This window comes from Bos grunniens, chromosome 3 (genome assembly GCF_055505025.1).
Source record: "Bos grunniens cultivar Pamir isolate PY7600 chromosome 3, Bosgru_T2T1.0, whole genome shotgun sequence".
NCBI lineage: Eukaryota > Metazoa > Chordata > Mammalia > Artiodactyla > Bovidae > Bos > Bos grunniens.
In genome coordinates, this window is record NC_141167.1 from 106,680,548 (window position 1) to 106,707,120 (window position 26,573).

At 42.2% G+C, this 26,573-nt stretch overlaps 1 protein-coding gene and 2 long non-coding RNA genes across 20 annotated transcripts in view; 1 reads left to right on the forward strand and 2 right to left on the reverse strand.

Moving 5' to 3' along the window:
• Positions 1 to 16,081, reverse strand: part of GON4L (gon-4 like) — a 91,265-nt gene extending 75,184 nt beyond the window's left edge. For 3 of the 15 annotated variants that reach the window (XR_015161111.1, XM_086393218.1, XM_086393217.1), the window contains exons 1-3: positions 14,634 to 16,081; positions 8,078 to 8,605; positions 2,090 to 2,281 (exon numbers count right to left, since the gene is read on the reverse strand). Coding sequence is in view for 14 of the 15 variants with exons in the window: in XM_086393218.1 (XP_086249344.1) it covers positions 2,090 to 2,281; positions 8,078 to 8,605; positions 14,634 to 14,730 (817 nt within the window). In the remaining variant the exon portion in view is untranslated. Of the gene's footprint in view, positions 1 to 2,089; positions 2,282 to 3,163; positions 3,218 to 4,081; positions 4,106 to 5,055; positions 5,194 to 5,375; positions 5,518 to 6,427; positions 6,553 to 6,841; positions 6,984 to 8,077; positions 8,606 to 9,428; positions 10,504 to 12,732; positions 13,492 to 14,633 lie in introns of those variants that run through there. The other 12 variants (XM_086393225.1, XM_086393220.1, XM_086393222.1 and 9 more) reach the window with 11 other exon arrangements.
• On the forward strand, positions 13,503 to 16,768 carry LOC147376660 (uncharacterized). Of its 4 annotated transcripts, none has more exons than XR_015161124.1 (3): positions 13,515 to 13,836; positions 14,048 to 14,192; positions 16,304 to 16,768. It is a non-coding gene; the product is annotated as an uncharacterized LOC147376660 (long non-coding RNA). The 4 variants fall into 4 exon arrangements; XR_015161123.1 differs by having other exon boundaries at positions 13,697 to 13,836; positions 16,081 to 16,768; XR_015161122.1 differs by lacking the exon at positions 14,048 to 14,192 and having other exon boundaries at positions 13,503 to 13,836.
• A 3,387-nt stretch (positions 16,769 to 20,155) lies between these two features.
• LOC147376661 (uncharacterized) lies at positions 20,156 to 25,335 on the reverse strand. The gene is made up of 3 exons (XR_015161128.1): positions 25,197 to 25,335; positions 21,332 to 21,438; positions 20,156 to 20,291 (listed from the first exon to the last, which is right to left on the reverse strand). It is a non-coding gene; the product is annotated as an uncharacterized LOC147376661 (long non-coding RNA).
• Positions 25,336 to 26,573: the final 1,238 nt, after the last annotated feature.

Below are 26,573 nucleotides of genomic sequence, written 5' to 3' on the forward strand. Positions count from 1 at the left end.
TTGGAATGAGAGAAATGTTCCATATATTGACTGTAGTGGTGAAAGTGAAAGTGTAGTCGGTCAGTCGTGTCCAACTCTTTGCGACCCCGTGGACTGTAGCCTACTAGGCTTCTCTCTCCACGGGGTTCTCCAGGCAAGAATACTGGAGTGGGTTGCCATGTTCTTCTCCAGGGGAGCTTCCCAACCCAGGGATGGAACCCAGGTCTCCTGCACTGCAGGCAGATGCTTTAACCTCTGAGCCACCAGGGAAGCCCCGACTGTAGTGGTAGTTACACAAATATATACGTTTCTCAAAACTCACTTAAAAAATGTTATTGTATTAAAAATCCTATTTCAGACTTCCCTAGCGGTCCAGTGGTTAAGAATCCACCTGTCAGTGCAGGGGACCTGGGTTCAATCCCTAGTCTGGGAAGATTCCACATACCATGAAGCAACTAAGCCTTTGTACCACAACTACTGAGCCCATGCTCTAGAGCCTGCCGCCCACAACTACAGAAGCTCAAGTGCCTAGAGTCTGTGCTCCACAACAAAAGAGAAGCCACCACGATAAGAAGCCCTCATGCCTCAACAAAAAGAAAGCCCGAGAGCAGCAAAGAAGACCCAGCACAGCCAAAAATTTTAAAAATTAAAAATAAATTTTTAGTTAAAAAAAGAAAATTACATCTCAATAAACCTCAATAAACATTTAAAAAGAATCTATGTAACTCTCCACATTAACAGAATAAGGGAGGGAATTCCCTGCAGTCCAGTGGTTAAGACTCTGCACTTCCACTGCAGGGAGAACAAGTCTGATTCCTGGTCAGGGAAATAAGATTCTGCATGCTGCACAGACCAGCTACAAAAACAACAACAAAAATAAAAAACAGAATAAAGGAGAAAAACCATATGATCATCTTAATAGAGATTTTTAAGGAGCATTTAACACAATTCAACATGGGATAAAATGCTCAGAAAACCAGGAAAATTTTTCTATAACTGATACAATAATATATCCATAAAAAGCTTATCACTATCATTACACATAAACAGGAATACTGAACACCTTTGCCCAAGTTCAGAAACAAGACATGGATATCCACTATTACAACTTCTAACTTACACAGCAATGGAGGTCTATTATTTTTAACAAGAAAAAGAAATGAGAAGTGTTCAGTTTAAAACTGTTAAGCTAAATAAAGAAGTCTTTACTCATTTGTCTGTATATGTTATATTTCACAATAAAAATATATTTCAAAAAAACTTGAAGGAGGTCTAATCCTATGACCTAGCAGTTCCACCCAACAAATATTAGGCACCAATGTTCACCAAAAGATTTCTAATACAATGTTCACGGCAGCACCAATCAGAGTAGCCTACAACTTGAAACTATTCAAATGCTCATTAAGAGCTGAATGAATAGGGGGCTTCCCTGGTGGTACAGTGGATAGGAATCCACTTGCCAATGCTGGGGACACAGGTTGGATCCCGGGTCTGGAAAGATTCCACGTGCGGTGGAGCAACTAAGCCCACACACCTAGAGCCTGTGCTCCGCCACAAGAGAAGCCACCACAGTGAGAAGCCCACAACAAAGAGCAGCCCCTTCTGACCAAAACCAGAGAAAGCCTGAACACCAGCGAAGACCTAGTGCAACCATACAGAGAGAAAGAAAGAAAACTGCAAAGAGTTGAATGAATAAAGAAAATGCAGAATATTCTAACAATGGAATACTATACAGCAATGAAAATGCAAGCACATGCAACAATGTGGACCAATCTCATTTACACATAATGCTGAGGGAAAAGGCAGTCAAAAAACATACATTCATGATTCCATTCATATACTGTACAAAACAGGGAACTAATCTATGCTGCTTGAAGTCAAGATAAGGTTACCCATCCTTATCTGGATGGGTAAGGTGTCAGTGGTAACTGAAAGGAAGAACTTCTGGGTACTGGTAATACTCTATTTCTTGATCTGGTTGCTGGTTACATGGGTGTATTCAACCTTTGAAAATTCAGTGAACTTGGATATCATGGAATATTTGCAGTTTTCTGCCTATTATAGTTCAATAAAGAGAGGGGCTTTTTAATGAGAAGAAAAGAAAGCCTACCCATTGGAATAAAGAGTCCACCATCCTCTGTCTCTTCCTCAGCTTGGTGAGCTAGAGTCCTGAGTGGCTTTTCTTGAGGAGAGGCACAGACATCTGGCTGAGATGATTTCCTAGGTGGGGCGGCAGGTTTTGCAGAGTGGCTGTCTGATGGCAAAGAAGGCATCTCCCCTCCAGAATGCATTTGAGATTTTCCTGAAAGAATCACAAATACTGCTCAACACTTTGACCATTCTCAATTATACTCTGTCGTAGAAATGAGCATCTTGTTACAAAGTCCTTTTTAGTAGATTACTTCAATAATGATGCATTCACTATATAGGCATTCCTCTCTCTTAAAGACAGTGTCCTAAGAAAAATACTGAAATCAAAGCTCAGATGCTATTTACTCATCCTTAATGTCAGGGAACTGAACTAAGTAATTGCTAAGATCTTTCTAGTTCTAATATATTTTTTGAGCTATGCATTTTTTCCCCATGAAAAAATCATATGCATAATTGTAGGACAGGGAGCTGTGCTCCTGATGACAAAGGGACATTTTATATAGATGATCATTAATACCACATTTAATCAACTATAAACGATACATGTATCAACTATACATATCTAATATATATCAGTGATTATATATCAACTATAAATGACATGCTGCTGCTGCTGCTGCTGCTGCTGCTGCTAAGTCGCTTCAGTTGTGTCCGATTCTGTGCGACCCCAGGGACAGCAGCCCACCAGGCTTCCCCGTCCCTGGGATTCTCCAGGCAAGAACACTGGAGTGGGTTGCCATTTCCTTCTCCAATGCATGAAAGTGAAAAGTGAAAGTGAAGTCGCTCAGTCGTGTCCGACTCTTAGCGACCCCATGGACTGCAGCCTACCAGGCTCCTCCGTCCATGGGATTTGCCAGGCAAGAGTACTGGAGTAGGTGCCATCGCCTTCTCCATAAATGATATATATATATATAAAATGTCCTAAACTTTATGACTCTGTAAATCAATCTTACAGAGCATTAGAGTAAAAATCACCATAACACTGTAAACACATGGCCACAAAGTTCATTACACAACTTTTTCCTTCCCTCACCTCAGCTCTTTTTGGTCAAGCCTCACAGCTTGTGGGATCTTTGTTCCCCAATGAGCAATGGAACTCAGGTGCCTGGCAGCAAGAGCACAGAGTTCTAACTGAACAGTCAGAATTCCCTCCTCAAATCAACTCTTAGTAAGTGCTACCTTTCTTCCCCTTTTTCATGAGGGACATTAAAAAGACAAAGAAACACGCATGCAATATCAAAAGCAAACATTAAAATCTGGATTCATGGGGAAAAGAATATATACAGGACTGTGTGTGCACAGATCTGTAGAATATACACAAGGCACTGCTGAACAGTGATCGCTTCTGAGAAGGTAACTTGGAAAATAAGAGGACAAAGTGAAAGGGTGCCTAACTTTTCCCTGCGTACTTTCTGCATTTAGGAACTTTTTGCCATGTTTGTGTATCACACAGTCAAAAAAATATTTTTTGTCAAAAAAAGATCAAGTTATTTGTTATTAATACTGAACTCCATTCAAAATAGATAGTACTTGTTTCGACTGCTACCCCATCAACATTGGCAGCTTCAACTGACATAAACAAGATTTTAAATGGGAGGACACTTCCCTCCAACAAAGAAAAAAAAAAAGCCTTTACTTTCAACTAAAGCATGACTCAATCCATAAATCTTTTTACTGTTAATCTTATTTCCTTTACTTCTGGAGTCTGTGATTACTTCACAGTGTCAAAAAGGTTAAAAACTGTGGCTTTAACAGGGACTGTACCACAAGGAGTTGAATCCTAAATCCAACAAATCAAAAGTTCCTCTCAGGCAAATGTCTTATAAGAGGGAGGAACTTCAATCACACAGCAGAGCTTTCTCATTAATCAACAATCTTTAAGAATTTTTAGAATCAATGTCTAACATTTAAAAATTGAACTGACACAAATGATTTTTTAAAACAAACATACCAGAACCTTTACATCTAACCAAAATACAAAAGTTCAGTTTGGTAGATAGAGCTTCCAATAATACTTTTTCCACCTCAAACATGTGGAACGATTCCAATCAGCTACACCATACTCTACATAGAGAAAAAGTTCCTTTTCTCTGCAATACTTTTCTCCCTGATCCCATCACAGTGCTTCTCAATTTAACTCCCTTCTCACAGAACTCCTCAGGATCCCACTCTTCCTTTCCTCTCTCAATGTGCTAGATACCAAAGACCTTAGAAAGAGAAGTCAAGAAGGGTAAGAGACAGAGAAGGAAAAGCCTTACTAGAGAGCATGGCTGTAGCTCATTTACTGCCAGCCTAACAACTTCAAATTAATATGAAAATAATTAGCTGAAAACTGTAAAAACCAACCAATTATAAGTTGAAATCTGCCTAAGTTAATCATTTTTAGAAGGCAAAGAAAGGGGGAAAAAGACTTAAAGGAAAAATTAAATCAATTTTAAAAGAACAATTAAAATTCTATGAGAATTAATGGTAAAAACCGTTACTGAGAAAGGTTTAATCACTAGCACTTGCAGTCTAGAAACAATTTTACAGTATATATCAATTGTAACACAGTGCTGATACTTCCAAATAACCTAGATGTTTTTCTGCTTTTTTCCCCACATTTTGATAATTAAAAAACCAAAATGTTAAATTAAGCAAAACAACAAAAAGAATATGCACTAAATTATAACAGTAATTACTTTGAGTAGTAAAATTATGGGTGATTATTTTCTTTCAATTTTCCAGTATTTTCCAAAATGCACATACATATACGAATTTACAATATTCCTTTTTCCTTCCTGCTTTTCATGTGACAGGTCTATTTGGCAAAAAAAAAAATTACTTGGGGGGAGAAAGGAGTCATAACGTACTTCTTTTATTGGTATTACTTGTATATACGGCTAATTGATATATTATAAGGTGGGAGAATCAACTTTCATTTACCCAGCTTAATGTAGTAGTAGTGGTAGTAAAAGTCACTCAGTCGTATCTAACTCTTTGCGACCCCATGGACTGAGCCCTCCAAGCTCCTCTGTCCATGGAATTCTCCAGGCAAGAATACTGGAGTGGGTAGACACGCCCTTCTCCAAGGATGTTCCCAATCCAGGGATTGAACCCAGGTCTCCCGCACTGCAGGCAGATTCTTTACCACTTGAGCTACTAGGGAATTCCGACCCAGCTTAATGAGGAGTATTATTAACAGTATTACAGATAAACTCTAAAAAATGTTTACTTTACCTATACTTCAACATTTATAAACTTACCATTAAAGACAACTCTAGAGATTTCCCTAGTGGGTCCAGTGGTTAAGAATCTGCCTTGCAATGCAGGAGATGCAGGCTTGATCCCTCGTAGGGGAACTAAGATTCCCACCGGCCACAGAGCAACTGAGCCTGCGTGCCACAACTACTGAGACCTCACGACAAAGTTGCAGAGTCCATGCACTGCAATGAAATATCCTGCATAATGTAAAAAATATCCCACATGCCACAACCAAGACCCAACACAGCCAAATAAATAAATAAATATTAAAAGAAAATGCAACAAAATCTTAACAACTGTCAATTCTGGGTCGGGAGTACTCAGCGGTTGGCCATGTTATACTAAAAAATAAAAACTCCACTCTTCAACAGGTCAGAGACTTTAAACTCCTGCTTAATTTTACATTCCTTCTCTAGCACTTTAATCTCGCATCTTCCTCCATTTCTTCCTGTCTTCAGGTCACAAACACAACCAAGCCAAGGAAAAAGTTCAATAGTTTTGCTGCCCTCTAGCTATTTCCATGGAGAAGGAAATGGCAACCCATTCCAGTGTTCTTGCCTGGAGAATCCCAGGGACGGGGAAGCCTGGTGGGCTGCCGTCTATGGGGTCGCACAGAGTCGGACACAACTGAAGCAACTGAGCAGCAGAAGCTATTTCCAATTCCACTCCACTGCACAAATTATCACCTGGGCTTTCATCCTTCCCTCATTAATGTCATCATTCAATTTCCTTTTCCCAAAACTCCTAAATCTACTCTTAAAAATCATCAACCCTCATATAAGGTATTTTTTTAGACTTCCCTGGTGGCTGCACGGTAAAGAATTGGCCTGCCAATGCAGCAGACTCGGGTTTATAAATTTTTTTTTTAATGTAGTATTTTCTCATGCATCATTATATCTCTTTTGTCACTAAATTTTAAATGAAGTATCTGTTTTTAAAACTCTCTACCCTCCTTGACTTTCACTACTGATACTTCTCCAGATTTCCCTTCTCTGTCATCTTCTTCCATGTTCCTTTCTATGAAGAAGAACAATTAAAACTTTTCTAATCATACCTCTTACCAAACTTTAATCTCAGTTTTCCATTTTTCCATGATGGCCCCAAAGTCACCTCACACTTCACATATTTAAAGCTAAACTCATTAAAACTTTCAAATACCTTTCCCAGGAAAGCATGCTTCACCATGCCCCAACCCAGATATCTTAAATGGTACCAGTCTCTGAGAAATATTAATTCCTCCTCTGTAATGTCTCTGTGTTTCCCTGGTAAAGAAATCCCCTGCCAATGCAAAAGATGCAGATTTGCTCCCTAGGCCAGGAAGATCCCCTGGAGAAGAAAATGGCAACCCACTCTAGTATTCCTGCCTGGGAAATCCCATGGACAAAGCAACCTGACAGGCTATAGTCCATAGGGTCGCTAAGAGTTGAACACAACTTAGCTACTAAATAACAACATCTCTAAGATATACCTTTCTTCTCTATCCTTACTGCCAACATCCTACAGCAATGCTTTATAAGGTCTCAATGGCATAACAGCATGGCTGTGTGTCGTAATCTGGATCTATCATTTCCACCTGAAACCCTGCTTTCCTTCCTCACAAACACAGCACTTTCATGTATTCATAGAAAATGCTATTCTACTTCCACTCCTTCACCCCAACCTATCAAATCTTATCAATCCACTAAGTTCCAATTTTAAAAATCCTAATTACTTGTACCACACTAGCACTTAATCACATATTGTCTTAAACTGTTCCAAACAAAGTATGCGCTCGTGTCTTGTCTTCCCAACTAGACTAAAAGAGCTTTCTGAGATCAGAACTATGCCTTCTGCTTCTTTTATTTACTAACTGGCTATAACCTTCAGGAAAAGTTCAAAGCATGAAAAGCAAAGCCTTCTGGGACTTCCCTGGTGGTCGTTTGGTTAAGAATCCACCTGCCAATGCAGGGTACACGGGTTTGATCCTTGGTCCAGGAAAATTCCACATGCCACAGAGTAACTAAGCCCACGTGGCACAACTACTAAAGTCTGTTCACCTGGAGCCCATGTTCCGCAACAAGAGAAGCCACAGCAATGAGAAGTTCTTGCGCTACAACGAAGAGTAGCCCCTCTCACTGCAAGAAGAGAAAGCCTGCTCGCAGAAACAAAGACCCAGTGCAGCCAAAAATTAAAATAAAAAAAAAAAGCCCTTCACAATCCAATCTACCACTCAAGTGATCACTCACACCTCTTCTGCTTCTGCCTCTGCCAGGCTCTTCATGGCCTAAGATACTCCATGCCATCACTCTATCAAACCACACGCATCCTTCAAGTCCTAAGGACTACGACATCTCTGGAGAGCCTAACCAAATGACAGAGGTATTAGTCTCTCAAGGTCCACTCCATAAATAGCCACCAAATCACAAAAGGACATACACAGCTCATCCCTCCAGAAATAATGAAAAGGTAAGAGAATGGAAAGAAAAGAATATGAAAGATGATCAAGGAAATGGGAGAGGAGAAGAAAGTTTCTACCCATTCATAATCATACCATTCAGTGCTGACATTTAGAAGCACCACAGCTCCAATTCCAAACCCAACCAGCATCCCCTTTCAGAAATGCTATTTTGTAAAGGCACTGCAGAGAGTGCAATGACAAGTGCAAAGGCAATGGCAAGCTGGTACTAACAAGGTAAATGTAAGCCAAAGATCTTCCATGTCTTACCTCCTTCTGCCTTGACTTCTTCACTAGGCTCTTCTGAAAAAGGCTCCTTAGCGATAGGATGATCGCCTCTGTCTTCTTGAGTAACTGACCCAGGTCTGAGTGTAATTTTCTTCCCTCTCCTTGAGCTAGTGGCCTGGAGTTTTCCTTTACCAATGTGTGTATTTACAGGCTGGGAAGACTCCAAGGAAGCTAGGGTGATTTCCTGAGAGATGGCCACATCCACAGCTTCCAGAACTGCTACATTTGTGTCCTCAGTGAGCATCCTAGAGCTCAAAGATGGGTCCTCCATACCAAGCTGAATTCCTGCAGCCTGCACTTCAAGGTCAGCTGCTCTGCCATGACTTGGACTCCAGGACAGGGACACTGACCCCAGGTCTTTAACTGACCCCAGGTCAGATTCTGGTTTCCCAGCTGCCTGCAGGTCTAAGTCATCTTCCTCCTGGTTGCCCTGGTGCTGTGGGGACTCTGTCAATGTAGTTCTTCTCTTCTTACAGGGCAACATTTTCCAAGTCCCACTTTTGTTCCATCCTGAAAGGATAAAGGCAAGTTCTTATCACCTTCTTATTAATTAAAGGTAATAACATTTCCTCAAACATATTTTCACTTATTCATGTTCAATCATGAACACTGTATATTACACCAAACGCACAATCCCCCATTAGGTGGAAAGTGAGAGACAGGTTAGAAAGGCAGAATTCAAATCCTAACTCTATTACTGATTAGTGTGTTATCTTGCCTGAGTGACCTCTCCAAACTTTGGTTTCCTCAACTGTAAAAAATAATAATCTTTCTAAACTTATGGAGTTGTTATAAGAATTATATTGTAAGCAATTAATCAGTGTCAGTTATTACTATTACCATCAGGGAGGGAGAACAGCATGATGCTGAGAGTAAACTGTGGAATCAAACTACCAGTATTTGCTTCCCAAGTGGGTGTCTCTCTAGTCTTGTGACCTTGCATGAATTAACCTGAATCTGTTTATTTGCTATACAATGAAATAAAAGTTTCATCTATGAAATTAGATAGTAATTTATTAGATCAGTAAATGTTTGCAATTGTTGCTTACAAACACAGGTATTTCCATTAACAGAAACAATCCACAAACAAAGTATGGATATGTAAAATGGTGAAACTATACTAACAAATTCTGTACTGAAAACAAAAGTTGCATCTACAAAATTAGACCGTAATATACTTTTTTTAATCAAAAACTAACTGTTCTCTATGAAAATCCTGGACTCTTGGCTTCACTTCAAATTATCACATTTTAATGGCAAGACTGTCCTAAAGTGGACGTATCTTCTTTGTTCTTATAGAAACTATTTGCAAACCTCTTTTTTTCGTACTTACCACTTCTATGATTACTTCTTGTCACTCTCCCATCACTCTCCCCACAATGTGCTTTCTGAGGGAAAATATTCTTTCAAGAAGTTCTACTAGTACTCGGCAATATCTGCCCTACTGCAGACACTCAGTAACTGTTCCCCGAATGAATGAGTGTGTGAACTTCCTATTCTGTGCATATTCTATGCAGGCTGGACCAAGAGCATTATATGGAAACTAACTGCACCTTTCTACCCAAAAAAACTTTATTCTCAGGTTTTCAAGCTAGGTCCAAGAATAGAATACACTGCCTTGTGATTGATACAGTGAGTTCTTCATCACTAAAAATGTTCAAGTAAGGCCTGAACGCCCATCTATCAGACACCAGGTGAAAACCTGGACTAGAGGACAGCAACATAAAGTACTTTCTAAGAGTTTGAACTATAAGGTTAGTTTTAAACCACTTTCATTCAGATTTTCCAGGACACTAGGAGATTCCCCAGCACAGGCCAAACCAACTTTTGTCCATAACTTGATAAGTAAACTTCAATAAACAAGTAAAGATTCCTCTGATAAGGGGATGCTGAGGGAAAATTAGGGTAGTGGCATTAGTTCAGACAAGTCTTATATTTCAGATAAATTACTGAGGTCCAAAAAAAGGGGAGTGGGGAGGGGGAATGAAAAAAAAAAAAAAAATACAGCTACTATTCAGTCAGGAGCGTGCAGGGATCAGCTCAGGAACATCAATTACAACAGAGGCTCTGCCCAATCTCTGGAACTGCAATCAAACCAACAGTATGAATGAAGGCAAATCCGGAGGCAACCGTGGGGCGGACCCCTTCTGGAAAAAGATTTCACAAAGGGGTCCTAACTGCGCTTTTCACCTCAACGCGGAACGCTGGCCCTAGTCTCCACTCCCAGAAAGACACCTTCACTTCCCTACCTCTGTCAAGCAAACCGCACCAGGCCTAGACCAAACCGCCTCAGCCTGGACATCCTTCGTCCGAAGGTACAGCTCCAGGCTGCCTGTTCCCGCCCCACCGCACTCGACCCAGTACCCTCACCAGCCAGCCGGATCCCGCGGAAACTCAGCTTCGGTATCACCGGAAGTCAACCAACGGCGGCGACTGACGTGCTCGCCCCCAGGTCGCTGTACGCCGCGTCAGGGTGTCAAAGAGCATGCGCCAATCTCAGACGCCATTCTATTTTAGGGCACAAAGAAGCCAAAAGGCTAGTACTTCCGTTGTGGGCAAAAAAGTTTAAAGGCAGTACCTGTCTCTCTCCACGGAGCAATCCTACTCAAAACAAAACTGGGTATTAAGGGTCAGTGGTTTAAGTTAACAGTCCTTCTCGCCGCAATACACCTGGAATAGGGGACCCAAGAAAATGGAGAATTCATGAAATTTCAGAAAGAAATCTTGGGATACAAATAGTATAGTTTCCTGAATAAAGCAAAAAGGGAATTTCAGAAAAACATCTACTTCTGCTTCATTGATTACACCAAAGCCTTTGACCGTCTGGATCACAACAAACTGGAAAATTGTTAAAGAGATGGGGAATACCAGACCACCTTACCTGTCTCCTGAGAAACCTGTATTCAGATCAAGAAGCAACAGAACCAAACAAGGAACAACAGACTGGTTCACAATCGGGAAAGCAGTACATCAAGGCTGTGTATTGTTACCCTGCTTATTTAACTTATATGCTGAGTACATCATGCTAAATGCCAGGCTGAATGAAGCACAAGCTACAGTCAAGATTGCCAGGTGAAATATCAATAACCTCAGATATGCAGATGACACTATCCTACCGGCAGAAAGGGAAGAGGAACTAAAGAGCCAAAAAGCTTTTTTTTTTTTTTTTTGGAGGTTGGAATTGCCTTTATTGGGGCAAGCCTGGAAGGCCTGCTGTAGATAAGGAGCCTCTTGATAAAGGTGGAATAGGAGAGTGAAAAAACTGACTCAAAACTCGACATTCAAGAAACTAAAATCAAGGCATCCAGTCCCATCACTTCATGGAAAATAGATGGAAAAAATGGAAACAGTGACAGAATTTACTTTCTTGGGCTCCAAAATTACTGTGGGCGGGTACTGCAGTCATGAAATTAAAAGACTCTTGCTCCTTGGAAGAAAAGATATGACAAAACCTAAACAGCTTATTAAAAAGCAGAGACATTACTTTGCTGACAGATCCATATAGTCAAAGCTATAGTTTTTCCAGGAGCCATGTATGGATGTGAGAGTTGGACCTAAAGAAAGATAAGCACTGAAGTATAGATGCTTTCGAATGGTGGCGTTGGAGAAGACTCTTGAGAGAGTCCCTTGGACTACAAGGAGATCAAACCGGTCAATCCTAAAGGAAATCAATCCTGAATATTCATTCAAAGACTTGATTATGAACCTGAAGCTCCAATACTTTGGCCACCTGATGGGAAGAGCCAACTCACTGGAAAAGACCCTGATGCTAGGAAAGATTTGAGAGCATGAGGAGAAGGGGGCAACAGAGGATAAGATGGTTGGATGGCATCATTGACTCAATGGATATGAGTTTGAGCAAACTCTGGGAGATAATGAAGGACAGGGAAGCCAGAATGCTGCAGTCCATGGGGTCGCAAAGAGTCAGATCCAAATGATTGACCGAACAACCATAAGTCTTTATTTCAATCCACAGTAATTATTGATATCTGTATAATACTCTGCTTGTAAAATGCTTTCACTTATCACAGGTGATTTTTTTCAATTTTTTCCAATCATCACAATAAATTCTATGACAATGGCTATTATTACACCTCCCGGTTTAAACAAGACAAAATTTAGGCTCAGCTGTGTAGGTGATTTCACAAAGATGCACAACTATCAGATGGAATCAGGTATCCTGACTCTAGGTTCTAATGCATTCATCTGGTTTCCAGGAAGGTGCCTGGAACATAGTTGAAGGCCAATAAATTCAATACATGTGTTTTGAATAAACTCCTAAAACCATGTTCTTTTCTCTTTTCTAGAAGTACAGAATGTCAAAGCTGGAAAAATACATTCATCCCGCTCTTGGTACAGGAGCTGCTGCTGCTAAGTCGCTTCAGTCATGTCGGACTCTGTGCGACCCCGTAGACGGCAGCCCACGAGGCTCCCCCGTCCCCGGGATTCTCCAGGCAAGAACACTGGAGTGGGTTGCCATTTCCTTCTCCGATGCAGGAAAGTGAAAGTGAAGTCGCTCAGTCGTGTCCGACTCTTAGCGACCCCATGGACTGCAGCTCACCAGGCTATTCGGTCCATGGGATTTTCCAGGCAAGAGTACTGGAGTGGGTTGCCATGAACCACCAACAAATACTTACACATCTGAATAATTTACTTGACCTGATCCTGTCTGCAGACAGAATTGAAGCGGGATGAAAGTATCCACAGCCTAAAATGGCGAACTTGATGTAATCATGGAGATAACCACCAACAGTGACTCTAACCGAGAGTCACCCTAAACTCTTCAAATTCCAAGGAAGTCTCTAAAAGCTTCCAGTTTAGTTTCTGTCCTGTAGATCCGTTGGTTTGCTCTCTCTCCCATGCACTTTCTAAGCAGTTCTCAGCACCTGAACCGTCCAACAATGATTAACTTTGGTACTCTTCATTAGTCTTTTTTTAAAAGCAGCTTCCGTTTACACGTCAGAGAATCCATCCATTTTACTTATACAATTCAATTATTTTCAGTAAATTTTCAGCGTTGTGCAACCATCACCAGGTTTGGTCTTTAACCACAGCTTTTAAAGTTTAAAAACATTTCAATAATAACATTTAGTGGTCTCAGAAATGCATAACAATGATGCAATTGATATTCAAATGCAGGAAATACAGAATTTTACTTTTCCAAACTCCTGCTTCCCCCTCGCCCAGAACATTCTGCTGCTATATTAAGCCTGGGGAATCCGAATTACAAGATCTAGAGGATTTCACATGATAAAGTACATACACTTCTTTACACTTCTTCATTAGGCCTTGAGGAATTCATCTTATAGACCCACAAGCCCTAAATAGGTGGGGTCTCATTCTCTTGAAATCTTGGCGTTGAAAGGGGTCCCCCTTCCAAGCATCTTCCGGAAAAGGGCGGAGCTTGCCTTCCGGAACTTTTCGGACAGAGGCGGAGTCTTTAGCCAAAGGCCGTTGGGAGGAAGGAGGGGCCTCCTGGTCCGGCATCAGGACCAGTCTGGCTGCATCCTTTGCTCAGCGCAACTCTGGAACATCTTAAGAGGCGACCGCAGCTGTCAACCAGGGACCAGACCGTGGCAGGAGGCATCCGCCAGATACCTTCCCCCTCCCTAACCTAATGCTCTGCAGCGGCGGCCTCGGTACCCACTGGAGGCCCCAGACTTGTCTGACCATTGCAAAAGCATTTATAGCAATAGCCTCTGATTACATTGCTGAGATCACCAACATCCGACCTAGCTTTGGTAAGTAAAAATCTGGCAAACTAAGCCTGGGGTAGGTTAAACCGTTGCCAAGCCAAGGGAGCTCAGCGGCTGGGCAGAACGTGAAGCCCAGATCAAGGCCTTCAAGTGCCAGCCCCTCTAGAACCGGGCCTGTGGTGGTGGGTAGAATCGGGCCTACGGTGGTGGTATCGCGGGCAGTGGACAGCGTCCGAACCTGAGCTCTGGGCTGCAGGGGCCGAGAAGGCCAGAGTCACAGCAAGGGTGGGGACGTCCAGGATGCGAAAACCTTGTATGGTGCACTGTGAGTACCGCTGGAGGTGAGAAACCGAGAGCCTGCCAAGGACGTGAACCCCTCCTTCGAGGGGAGGAGAGGCGAGGTAGGCCGAGCCCTCCCCCTTGGGGCACGCAGGGCGGTGCCCCTTCCTCCCCCTCCCACTCCTCAGGGCTGCGGGGGAGGGAGGTGGCAAGGGGGATGGGGCATCAAGATGGCAGCTTGGAGACTGTGGGCTGGGTGGCAGGCAGCCAGGGGAGGCGGCGGCCTCTGGGGAAAGAGGGGTGCGGGGGTGGGGAGCAAAAAGGAAGCCACTCCTGAAGCCGGTCAGCTGGATGCTGGGGCCGGGAGGAAACGTGAGCCCTGCCATGTCTATTCTGCATCGTAATGGTGGGGTCCGTCCGATGCTACCAAATGGCGCTTGGCGCTGCTGGGCTGGGGGATGACGTGATGTCTATTTCTGGGCCTCCTGGCAGCGCCTAGGCTCTTCTTCTCAGGCCTTTGTTCCCTGTTTCCCTGGGCCGGCTTTTCAAAAAGGGGGACTCACCCGCGCTAGTGCTGGCGGGGGCCCGATCCGGCCCAGAGGGGGAGGGGCGCAAAAGGCCGAGCCCGGGGGAGGCCGCTTTGTGTACCAGAGAAAGCATTACGTCATCTCGGAGCGGCTGGTCCCAGACCCAACCCTACAGGCTCCAAGATCAGTTACACTCCCTGGAGCAGAGAGTGAGGTGGAAAATAGGGAAGCAGATGGAAAAGAAAAGCTCGAGATGCAAGTTTTTCCTCTGGGGGATTCCTGTAAAATGTGCTGAGATAGCAAACTTCCTGCTGTTTTCCTGGCCCCCCCAAAGAAAAATGAATTGCCCTGCTTCTGCCTCAGTCCTGTCCCAGTTTGGATGGGAGAAGTAGGTGAGAGTTGCTGTCAGCCTAGGGTTCCTTCATTTCCCTTAAGAGATTCTATGTCTCAGACAATCCAGAAGGTTTGAGCATCCAGACTCCAGTGTTTAGGGTGGGGTCACAATCCAACTAGGAAATGGCTTTTCTTTTTTTTTAGAGAATGCTCTAAAACATGCCTGGCAGAAGAATACAAAAAACAGCAATTTTTGTTTTTATCAGAAATAGAGAACTTCATATGTGTCATGACCAGTGCAGATGAGATTATATTACCCTTTCTGTGATTTGGACATTGCACTGACAGTGTAAGTCAGCCTTAGCCTAGGTATTCGCCAAGCTTGTTTTCACCTAAACGACTAAGTTATTTTTACTCAGACTCATCAAGTGAGGTCTCCTATTGCCTATCAATAGGTTTTGAAGTCCAAATAGAATTTTACATTTATCCCTGTTATATGTAATCATATTGACCTCATCCTCTGTTTTCAAACTGTAGAAGCTGGGATTTTAAAAAAATTTTTATTGAGGTATAGTTGACAGTGTTTTGTTAGTTTCTGATGTACAGCAAATTAAATGATATATATGTATATATATCATTTTTCATTATGGTTTCTTGTTCTTCTACTTGTTCTGTCACTAAGTCATGTCCTACTCTTTGTGATCCCATGGACTGCAGCACACCATGCTTCCCTGTCCTATCTCTTGGAGTCTGCTCAAATTCATGTACATTAAGCCAGTGACAGCATCTAACCATCTCATCCTCCGCCTCCCTCTTCTTTTGCCTTCCAACTTTCCCAGCATCAGGGCCTTTTCCAGTGAGTGGGCTCTTCACATTAGGTGGCCAAAATATTGGACCTTCAGCTTCATAATCAGTTCTTCCAAAGAATATTCAGGGTTGATTTCCTTCAGGATTGACTGGTTTGATCTTGCAGTCCAAGGGACCCTCAGGAGTTTTCTCCAGCACCACAACTTGAAAACATCAATTCTTCAGTGCTCAGTCTTATATATGGCCTTTCACATCTGTACATGATTACTAGAAACACTATAGCTTTGACTAGACCGACCTTTGTCAGCGAAGTAACGTCTCTGCTTTTCAATGTGCTGTCCAGGTTTGTCATTAACTTTCCTTCCAAGGAGCAAGCAGCTTTAATTTCATGGCTGCAGTCAACGTCTGCAGTGATTTTGGAGCCCAAGAAAAGAAACTCTGTCACTGTTTCCACTTTTTCCCCATCTATTTGCCATGAAATAATCAGACCGGATGCCATGATATTAGTTTTCTGAATGTTGAGCTTTAAGCTAGCTTTTTCACTCCCCTCTTTTGCCTTCATCAAGAGCCTTTTTAGGACTTCCCTGGTGGTACAGTGGTTGAGAATCTGCCTGCCAATGCAGGGGACATGAGTTGAATCCCTGGTGTAGGAAGAGTCCACATGCCAAGGGGCACCGAAGTCCATGGGCCACAGTTACTGAGCATGCTGCCCTAGAGCCCCTGCTCTACAAGAGAAGCCACTGCAATAAGAAGCCCACACACAGCAGCTAGAGAGTTGCACCTGCTCGTCGCAACGAGAGAAAGCCTGCACACAGCATTGAAGACCCAGTGCAGCCAAAAATAAATAAAGAGCCTTCTTGGTTCCTCTTCACTTTCTGCCATGAGAGGGGTATCGTCTGCATATCTGAGGTTGTGGATATTCCTCCCAGCAATCTTGATTGCAGCTTGTGATTCATCCAGCCTGGCATTTCACATGATGTACTCTGCGTATAAGTTAAATAAACAGGGTGACAATATACAGCCTTGTCAAACCAGTCTGTTGTTCTATGTCTGATTCTAAATGTTACTTCTTGACCTGCATACAGGTTTCTCAGGAGACAGGTAAGGTGGTCTGGTATTCCCGATCTATTTAAGAATTTTCCAGTTTGTTGTGATCCACACAAAGGCTCTAGCATAGTCAATGAAGCAGAAGTAGATGTTTTTCTGGAATTTTCTTGCTTTCTCTATGATCCAGCAGATGTTGGCAATTTGATCTCTGATTCCTCTGCCTTATCTAAACCCAGCTTATACTCCTGGAAGTTCTCAGTTCATGTACTGCTGAAGCCTAGCTTGAAGGATTTTAAGCATAACCTACTAGTATGTGAAATGAGTGCAACTGTATGATAGCTTGAACATTCTTTGGCCTTGTTGAACATTGTTTGTTGTTCTTTGGGACTGGAATGAAAACTGACCTTTTCCAGTCCAGTGGCCACTGCTCAGTTTTCCAAATGTACTGATATATTGAGTGCAACACTTTAACAGCATCATCTTTTAGGATTTTAAATAGCTCAGCTATAATTCTATCATCTCTACTAGCTTTGTTTGCAGTAATGCTTCCTAAGGACCACTTGATTTCACACTCCGGGATGTCTCGCTCTAGGTGAGTGACCACATCATTGTGGTGATCCAGGACATTAAGACCTTTTTAATATAGTTCTTCTATGTATTCCTGCCACTCCTTAATCTCTTCTGCTTCTGTTAGATCCTTACTATTTCTGTCCTTTATCATGCCCATCCTTGAATGAAATAGTCCCTTGATGACTCTGACTTTCTGTGGAATATCCTCCTGAAATCAGACACAGCTCATGGCCTTATGTAATAGTTGAGGTAAATGGGTTCCCACATAGAGGGGTGACCTATAACACTTACCGGGTCACTTTATGTGAAATACAAATCAGTATGAGCAAACCAAGCCCACAGTGCTGAGGGCCATTTACATTTAAGGTAATTATTGATATGTATGTTCCTATTGCCATTTTCTTGTTTAGAGTTTGTTTTTGTGAGTCTCTTTCTTGTGTTTTCTGCTGGAGAAGTTCCTTTAGCATTTGTTGTAAGGCTGCTTGGATGGCCCTCAATTCTCTTAGACTTTGTCTATGAGGCTTTTAATTTCACCATTAAATATGAATGAGATCCTTACTGGGTAGAGTAATCTGGGTTGTAGGTTTTCTTTCATGACTTTAAAGATATCCTGCCACTCCTGTCTGGCCTGCAGGGTTTCTCTTGAAAAATCAGCTGTTGGATTTATGTGGATTCTTTTGCATGTTAATTTTTGCTTTTCACATTTTTTCTTTGTGTTCACTCTTTGTTAGTTTAATTAATATGTGTCTTGGTGTATTTTTCTTTTGGCTTATCCTATACGTGACTCTCTGGGCTTCCTGAACTTCAGTGGCTATTTCCTTTCCCATGTTAGGGAATTTTTTGACTATAATCTTCTGAAATATTTTCTAATATGTTTCTTTTTCTCTTCTTCTTCTGTGCTATGCTTAGTCACTCAGTTGTGTCCAACTCTTTGTGACCCCATGGACTGTAGCCTGCTAGGCTTCTCGGTCCATGGGGTTTCCCCAGGCAAGAATACTGGAGTGGATTGCCATACCCTCCTCCAGGGGATCTTCCCAACCCAGGAATCAAACCCAGGTCTTCTACATTGCAGGCGGATTCTTTACCATCTGAGCCACCAGGGAAGATCCTTCTTCTGGGATCCCTATAATTCAAATGTTTGTGTTTAATATTGTCACAGAGATCTCTGAGACCGTCTTCAAATCTTTTCATTCTTTTTTCTGCTCTTTGGCAGTTATTTCCATCATTCTATCTTTCAGCTCACTTATTCGTTCTTCTGCCTCAGTAGTTCTGTTGATTCCTTCTAGTGCATGTTTAATTTTTAGTGATTGTGTTGTCACTGGTTATTCTTTATTTCTTCTTCTGCTGCTGCTGAGTCACTTCAGTCGTGTCCGACTCTGTGCGACCCCATAGACTGCAGTCCACCAGGATGCCCCATCCCTGGGATTCTCCAGGCAAGAACAGTGGAGTGGGTTGCCATTTCCTTCTCCAATGCATGAAAGTGAAGTGTCCGACCCTCAGCGACTCCATGGACTGCAGCCTTCCAGGCTCCTCCATCCATGGGACTCTCCAGGCAAGAGTACTGGAGTGGGGTGCCATTGCCTTCTCCAATCTTGCAGGACATTCGTGAGCAGAGGGTGCCCTTGGAGATGACCTTGGAGGACAGAGGGGACCCTGGAGGGCAGAACTGTGTCCCCAGAAGGCAGGTGGGTTGGCCTGGAGCGCTGAGGGGGGCCCAGAGGGAGGGGAACCCTAGAGGATGGAGCGGGCCCCCAGGAGGAGGAAGGAACTGGAGGGTACAGTGGGTCATGGATGGTGATTGCCCAGTCTAGAGGTGAGACAGGGCCCCTGGGAGGGAAGCAGGATAAGACAGAATACCTCAGTGATCTCCTGGGGAAAACAGTCCGCACAGTTCTGGAGGCCCTGCCTTGATGATCTTTTGGTGGTGTGAGGGGTTCTCTGCAAAGCAAATTTCCAGCTGCTAAAGAAACTTGTGACTCTTCTCAAAAGCCTGCTGCTCTTCAAACAACCAGAGTGGAAATAGGGCAAAAGAGAGTCATCTATACAGCTTCACCAGGACTTGAGGATTCTAAGCATAAAAACCAAGAAAAATGTCCTAGGGACATGGGGGATGACCAGGCTTGTTACTGAATCTAAGCTTGCTCTGCACCGCATGAGAGGCCAATAAACCCAAGGGATGAGGTGTTCAGGTAAGGGATATGCCTTTATTTGGAAAGCTAGCTGACCAAGATGGCAGACTAATATCTCAAAATAGCCATCTGGGCGGGGCATGCATGCCAGGTTCTTTTAGGAATCAGAGATGGGGGAAATAAGGAAACAAAGTAAAAAGACCCTTTAATTCTTGTAAATATCTCCTAGAATGGCAAGCCTCAGGCAGAATTAGATTATATCTGTGTGAGCTAAACAAAGAGACTTCCTTGGTGGCTCAGATGGTAAAGCGTCTGTCTACAATGTGAGAGACCTGGGTTCGATCCCTGGGTTGGGAAGATTCCCTGGTAGAAGGAAATGGCAACCCACTCCAGTACTCTTGCCTTGAAAATCCCATGGATGGAGGAGCTTGGTGCAGGCTACTATCCATGGGGTCACAAAGAGTCGGGCATGACTGAGTGACTTCACTTTCACTTTAGTTTAAGGGTCAGGCAGAAGGGGCAGGGCTCTCTGAGGCAGGCCACTACATGTTTATAATAACAAAACCAGCAAAAACAAGGGTTACAGTCAAAGAAATAGATCCATCATGGAGTCAAAATTAACGCTTCCTGGTTACAATTCCCCACTGTCAATGTCCATCCCACAATCTTGTGGGAAAAGGGAGTGACAACTATTCTTTTTGTCAGATGGATCTCTCTAGGAGTGTCTGCCATCAGTGCCAGGGCTCCAAATGTTGAGATTTGTCTTTCTTTGTTCCTCTTGGAAAAGTGTCCACTTTATACCTGTAGACTTAGAAATACTAAACTTAAACCCAACAGGCAGCATCTCAAGTTAACAAATTTAGTGTTTTTCTAGCCACTGGAAGACGCCAAGAGTCAGGGCTCATTAAATCATTTACATATATATATATATGCATTTCAGCTATCTGGGGCCTGTAATCCTACAGTCTCAGAGTTTCCTCAGAATTCATCATAGGGAGTGACTGACTGCAGTCTGATTTCCCTTCCTTGGGGCTCACTGGCTCACGCTGAAGGGTTGCAATCATTGATTGCGGGAAATATTCCATTTCTCAGATCCTCCCCTCTTGGTCAGGAACTGAATCAATATTTGGGAGGCACTTCATAATCAAATTTTGTCCCATGGTGCTGGGAGGCACATCCTAGATCAGGCAAAAATACTTGGTATGTCACTCTGGGTGTTAAATTTTGGACCAGGCCCCATCAATAATTAAAATTCTCTGGATCCTGTCTAACCATTAATATTATCCAGGAAACATTTTCTCTTGTTGCTTCTTCCCATGCCCAGAATCACACTATTATAATTATTCCCTAAACAGCGTTTAGCCATAGAAGTTTTTTTGGAGGCCTGCTTTACACATTGGTTACTGCAAGAGATAACATTCTTATAAATTAGAATATAAATAATGCAGCTAGTAACACCGACAATAATATAGTGCAGCCAGAAGAGACAAAGCATGATTTGAAAACAACAAATTTAAACAATGATTAGTATAACTTTGTAATCCGGTTACAATAACTGAAAGACCAAAGCAGTCATAACTGATTCAATGAGCTATTAGCTGTTTCACTGTACTGCCAGTGTGTACCTACACATACCTGGCTTAATCTTTGAGACAAGCATATGCTACTGGCAGGATCAACCAGACAGAAAAGGTAAGTATTTCCATTTCTCTCATAAAAGGTATGATTTACCAAGTTACTGTAAGTCATAATTAGTTTAAGGAGAAAGTTTTTCTTATACCTGGAGAACACATATTTAAACCAATAATTCTTTTAGATAGAAACCATAAAAATTACAACCATACTTACCAGTTCACTCAGTCTTAGGTAGCTAATCTTTTTGTTAACAGCTTTGTAAAGTCATCAGGTTTCCCATTAGAATTCATCAATTTCTTTATTCAGTGCAGCATTATAGTCTGAAAATCAGAAACTTGTATTTATCTTAAGTTCTTTTTACAAATCTTGAAGAGGAGACATTTTTGCAAAAGCATTAGAGTGAAAGCATAACTGTCCACAAAGAAACCTTTAAAAAGGCACAGCTTAAATTTGATTACAATGCAATTAACAAAGCTGTCCAACCACTGCCGTGACACAACACTTTCAGAAAATAACTACAACTGTGACTGACAACAATCTACCAGGATACATCAGATTCCCAGGAACTCCATACAATCTCTAGAATATCTGTACCATTTACCATATAACTTAAAACTTTATTACCCATTTGAAAATGCATCCCTTACAGCTTAATAGACCAAGAGAAAGTAATTAGTTTAAATATCTCCCCTTGGGCACCTAACAGGCCCTTTGAAGCTCCCCAAAATTAGGAACTTTGTTATAATTTGACTTAGGAAGCCCTGCCAAAGGAACAGCAAAAAAAGACATTTTAAAATACAAATAGAACCATCGGTCACTGTGGAACTCAGCCAGAGTGACAATAAAAGATTTCAACAGCAAATATAGATTACTTAAAAGGTATATAAACTGAAAATCTGTTATCAAAATCAGTTTAGCATCTTCACAAACCAGTCTTAACAGAAAAGTCAGGTTTACGTTTTGCACCAGCTTACTTTATAAGTTTGTTTACTCCACTGTGTGTGCTACGTCACTTCAGTAATTTACTCCATTAAACTTGTTTTAAACTTAGTCAGTCCTGACTGATAGTGTATAAAACCATCTGGGGGGTCCATTTTTAAAAATATTTTATTTATTTATTTAGGCTGCGCTGGGTCTTAGTTGCGGCATGTGGGACCTAGTTCCCTGACCAGGGATCAAACCTGGGCCCCCTGCATGAAGAGCACAGAGTCTTAGCCACTGGACTACCAGTGAAGTCCCCCCTTGGGGTCCACTTTTCATAAACCTTTCACCACTTTATTTTAGTACAATTTTAACTTTTAAGTTATAGAATATCTGGAGAGATCTAAATGTTCACTCAAAAACTCTTATCTCATTTATGTATTATTTTCAAAAGTTTCTTTACATTGAGTTACCTTGTTTGCTGACAAATTTGCTTATTTAGCTTATATTAAATCTGGGCACACTGAAAGTATTATTATTATATTTAATGTTGATAAGACATGCCTATCAGACCAACTGACTTAAACATTAGTACTAGGTACTAATTTAATATTGAATATTTACAAATTCACATGAAACTAAAATTTATTTAGCTTAATTTCTCTTGTATTTAGAGTTGTTTGGTTTGTAAGTGTTAACTTTTGTTTAAGCCAATTACATAGAGCTCTTTTACATATCAACCATGGCAATGTTATCCAAAGACACATACAGACACACGAGACCTCAGTTCTAATCTGAAGATTTCAATCCTGAGTCAGGTACAGTAAAGTAAAACCCATCAGTTTACAAAGAGGTTGGATTAAAAGTTGGGTTTCTCACAGATGGAACAATTCAAGCTCACTTGACTAGACAGCTAAATATTTGTAGAAAAAGCATTTAAGATTTGTTTGCCTTGGATAAGCCAATTTTTATTTCCCCATTTTAAAATTTGCAATTCAAAGATACAGGCAAGTTCTTCTGAGGAAAACTTTGTTTTCCTCTCCTTTCCTGAAAGAATTGAGTGGCCACCCCAAAGAAACCAAAGGACTGACATGCCCATTCACCCATGCTAGAAAGCTTCATTCCTCCTCCTCCTCTAGCCTAGGGTAGAAGGCCTCTCAGGAAGGCCCAGAGGTTTACACCCATGCTCCTGAAAATCTATCTAGACTGAAAGGGAAAAAGACAAAGGCAACAGGGAAGACATGCTGAGGAATCTGCCTTGTAATCTTGCCAGAAAAGTGGCAGCGAGGGGAAAATGGGGTCAGTGTTTTGCTTGAACCAATATGTTCCTGAGTTGCTTAGAAGCTATCTTGCTGGGGGCGGGACATTAATTGTCTGGTCTGATCCACATCCCACTTATGCTATCATGGAGTCTTCAAGTGGCAGACTCCCTAATGGCTTTTAAGTGTCTGACCCGTAACCACATGATATTAATTGGTCTGGTCCTCAGCTCAAGGGAGGAAGAGGAAAGAAGAGCCCTCATCTCCTGGGTGGCAGTTACTGGGGCACACTGGGTGGTAGACCTTTGGAATACACAGAAGGGTAACCCAGGCCAGAGTTCCTCCATTGCTTCCATAGCTACTCACCTGTTCGCAGAGGGTTCAAAGAGAAAGAAGCAAGAAATTTTAAAAGAAGCCTTAGAGGAAACAGTACCAGATGTCTGTGGGTGACCAAAGTAACCAGAAAAAAAACAAAACCTAGCCAATCAGAAAGTCACTATAATGTGACTTCCCAGACCCATTAGACCTGTGATCTTCTATGAATCAGAGATGAGTGAGATGAGGAAACAAAGTAAGAAGATTATTTAATGCTTGCAAGTATCTCCTAGAATGACAAGCCTCAGGCAGGGCGATGTATTAGCTCCTTCTTTCTTAGAGTCATTCACAGGTGGGCAGGGTCAGATTATCTCTCTGTGAGCTAAACAAAGGCATTTTAATTTAAGAGTCAGGCAGATGGGACAGGGTTCTCTGAGGCAGACCATTACATATGCTTATAACAACAAAAATACCGAAAACAAGGGTTAAAGTCATAGATCAAGCATGAAGCCAAAATTAACCTTTCCCAGTTACAGGCTCCGGTTTACAAAGGTGAAATCTTTTTTTTTGGCCTCACCATGCAGCTTGTGGTATCTTAGTTCCCCAACCAGGGAGCAAACCTGGGACCCAGCAGTGAAAGTGCCAAGTCCTAACGACTGGACCACCAGAGAATTCCTTGTGAGATCTTTCTTAAGACCCTAGTATCTATCCACCTTGGGTTTCTGGGGTCTGTGAACACAAGAAAAGTAAGATGGAAATGAAAGATTCCAGAGTTATCTATCTCAAGTTGCTTCCTGTTTCCAGAACTGTGCAATCAGACACATTTCACAGTCTACAGAGAATTCTCCCATATATACTCATTTGATCCTCATAATAATACAGAAAATTATGTATAATCATCCAATCACCATTTAACTGTTTTAAGACTATCAGTTTAATATCATATCCTTTATTCCTGTGTTTACCCATCATGACAAGAAAATCAGAACTACTGGGATATGCTTCAAGTTCAAACACTTATTCTCAAACATTTCAAATGTTACCTAACCATAGTGGCCTTCCCAGACCACTGTGTATAAAACTGCAACATAATCACTATAAAGCATGATATATTTTTGCTGTTTATACATTTTATCATTTTTATAGTATATATATATATATATATTTTCAATATACAATATGCTATTACTTGACTTTCCCCATGAGAATATAAGCTCCATGAAGGCAAGGATTTTAGTCTTTTATAATTACTACATTCCAATACCTAGAACTCTGCCTGAAACAGCAGGTACTCAATAAATATTTGTTGAACGAAAGCCTATTTTGCAACAGTGAGGAGCAAAGAGTTTTGATGTACCTAAGGTCTCCACTGGCAACAAAGGTCAAACCCTTCACTCTACATGGAGAGAACAGGAGCTGGGGAGACCATCCCTTGAAAAGGAGGTGGCTCTCGTGACCCTGGTCTAGGGGAAGGCTATCTATGGAAACAGCCAGGAGTCTGGAACAGTCCTGATCAACACGACCCAAGCCCAGTCTTGCTGTGACCCAGGGATCCTAGTGTGTGGTCTTTGCCCCTCTCTTACTAATCCACAGGCCAGTGCTTGCTCAGGCAACAGGAAAGCAGCAAAGTCCTTCAGCAGCTGAGGCCAGTCTTGGAGCAGAATTTGCAGGCTCTTGTAGAGATCCACAGCTGTCTGCCTCTGAGTGCTTGACTCAAACTCATGGATGACCTGAAATATTCATACTTGTCAGGGATGTGTTGCAGGGCTTCTCAGACCTATATGAGAGGACTTTTCAATCATCCAATCCCCTTTCTTTGGACCCTGACAAGAAACAAAGGGACCGAGGAAGGAGGAGTTACTGTTAAAGAGCTCCAGATCATCCATCAGAGGCTACTCCTCTGACAGGTCCTAAGATCTGATGATTAATGGAAGCCACAGGGCCATGAGCAAGGCAGAGCTCTTTTTCTGACAGTGAGGAATGGAAAATTTTCCATTTTCCAGGGACTACAGTGCTACCTGCAAAATCAGGTAAATTTTCTCTAGCTCACAGTCCAAACCTCTCCTTCCTGGTTTCACCTCCATGTTGAAATAGATAAGGAGTGCTTGCTACATATATTTCAGCATGGTATCATCTGAGGGTAAATAATACATAAGTTAGGAATGTTAGTAAAATATCAGGAGACAAGAAAAACCATGACAATCACTGCTAGGACTCTACTTAGCTAGGAGTAAAAAGGAACCAGGTGGTTACCAAAAGAATGAGACAGGGACTGCTGCAACAAACAGGTTGGTTCATGACTCTGAAGATCACTGAGGTCCACTTTTTGGTCAATGTATCAAATGTCTATTTTCTCAAACCAAGGGCTCAGTTAAAGTCTTTATTAGCCTACCCTCGCACTGATGATGGTGGCTATCATCTTTCCTCAGTTTTGGGGCAACAGAGGGGTGGTATGCCTGGGCAGTAACAATAAATTTGTTGATGACTAAACTTGGCGTCCTTGTGGTTCACTCACACAGCTCTTTTGATATTTCTAGGTAAACAAAGGCAGATGCATAGAAGGCTGTTGTGCAGCCTAATAGGCAGACTTCATTTAAAAAACATCTCCCCTGAAGGAAAAGCAGTCTTGTTCAGAGGGGCTGGCAGGAACAGGAAGCAGCATTTGCCTACCCTGGTCAGATAAGCCTGAGCAAAGGCCAAATCCTCCTGTTCCTGGAGTGGATCTCACTTGAGGATGTCCTCATCATACAGCAACAGCAGCCTGGAGGTGTCCTTGTTGGCCTGGGCCCAACTGCCCTGCTTGCTGCGAGCTCGATGATTACTCCGGCCCTTTCCAGCAGCTTTGATGCTCTCTCCTTAGCATTCAACTGTTTTTCTGTACCTGCAGCCTCTGCTCTCCCCAACCCACCACAGGCACCCCATCCCCATCCATAATCCTATTCAAAATTACATAGTAACTT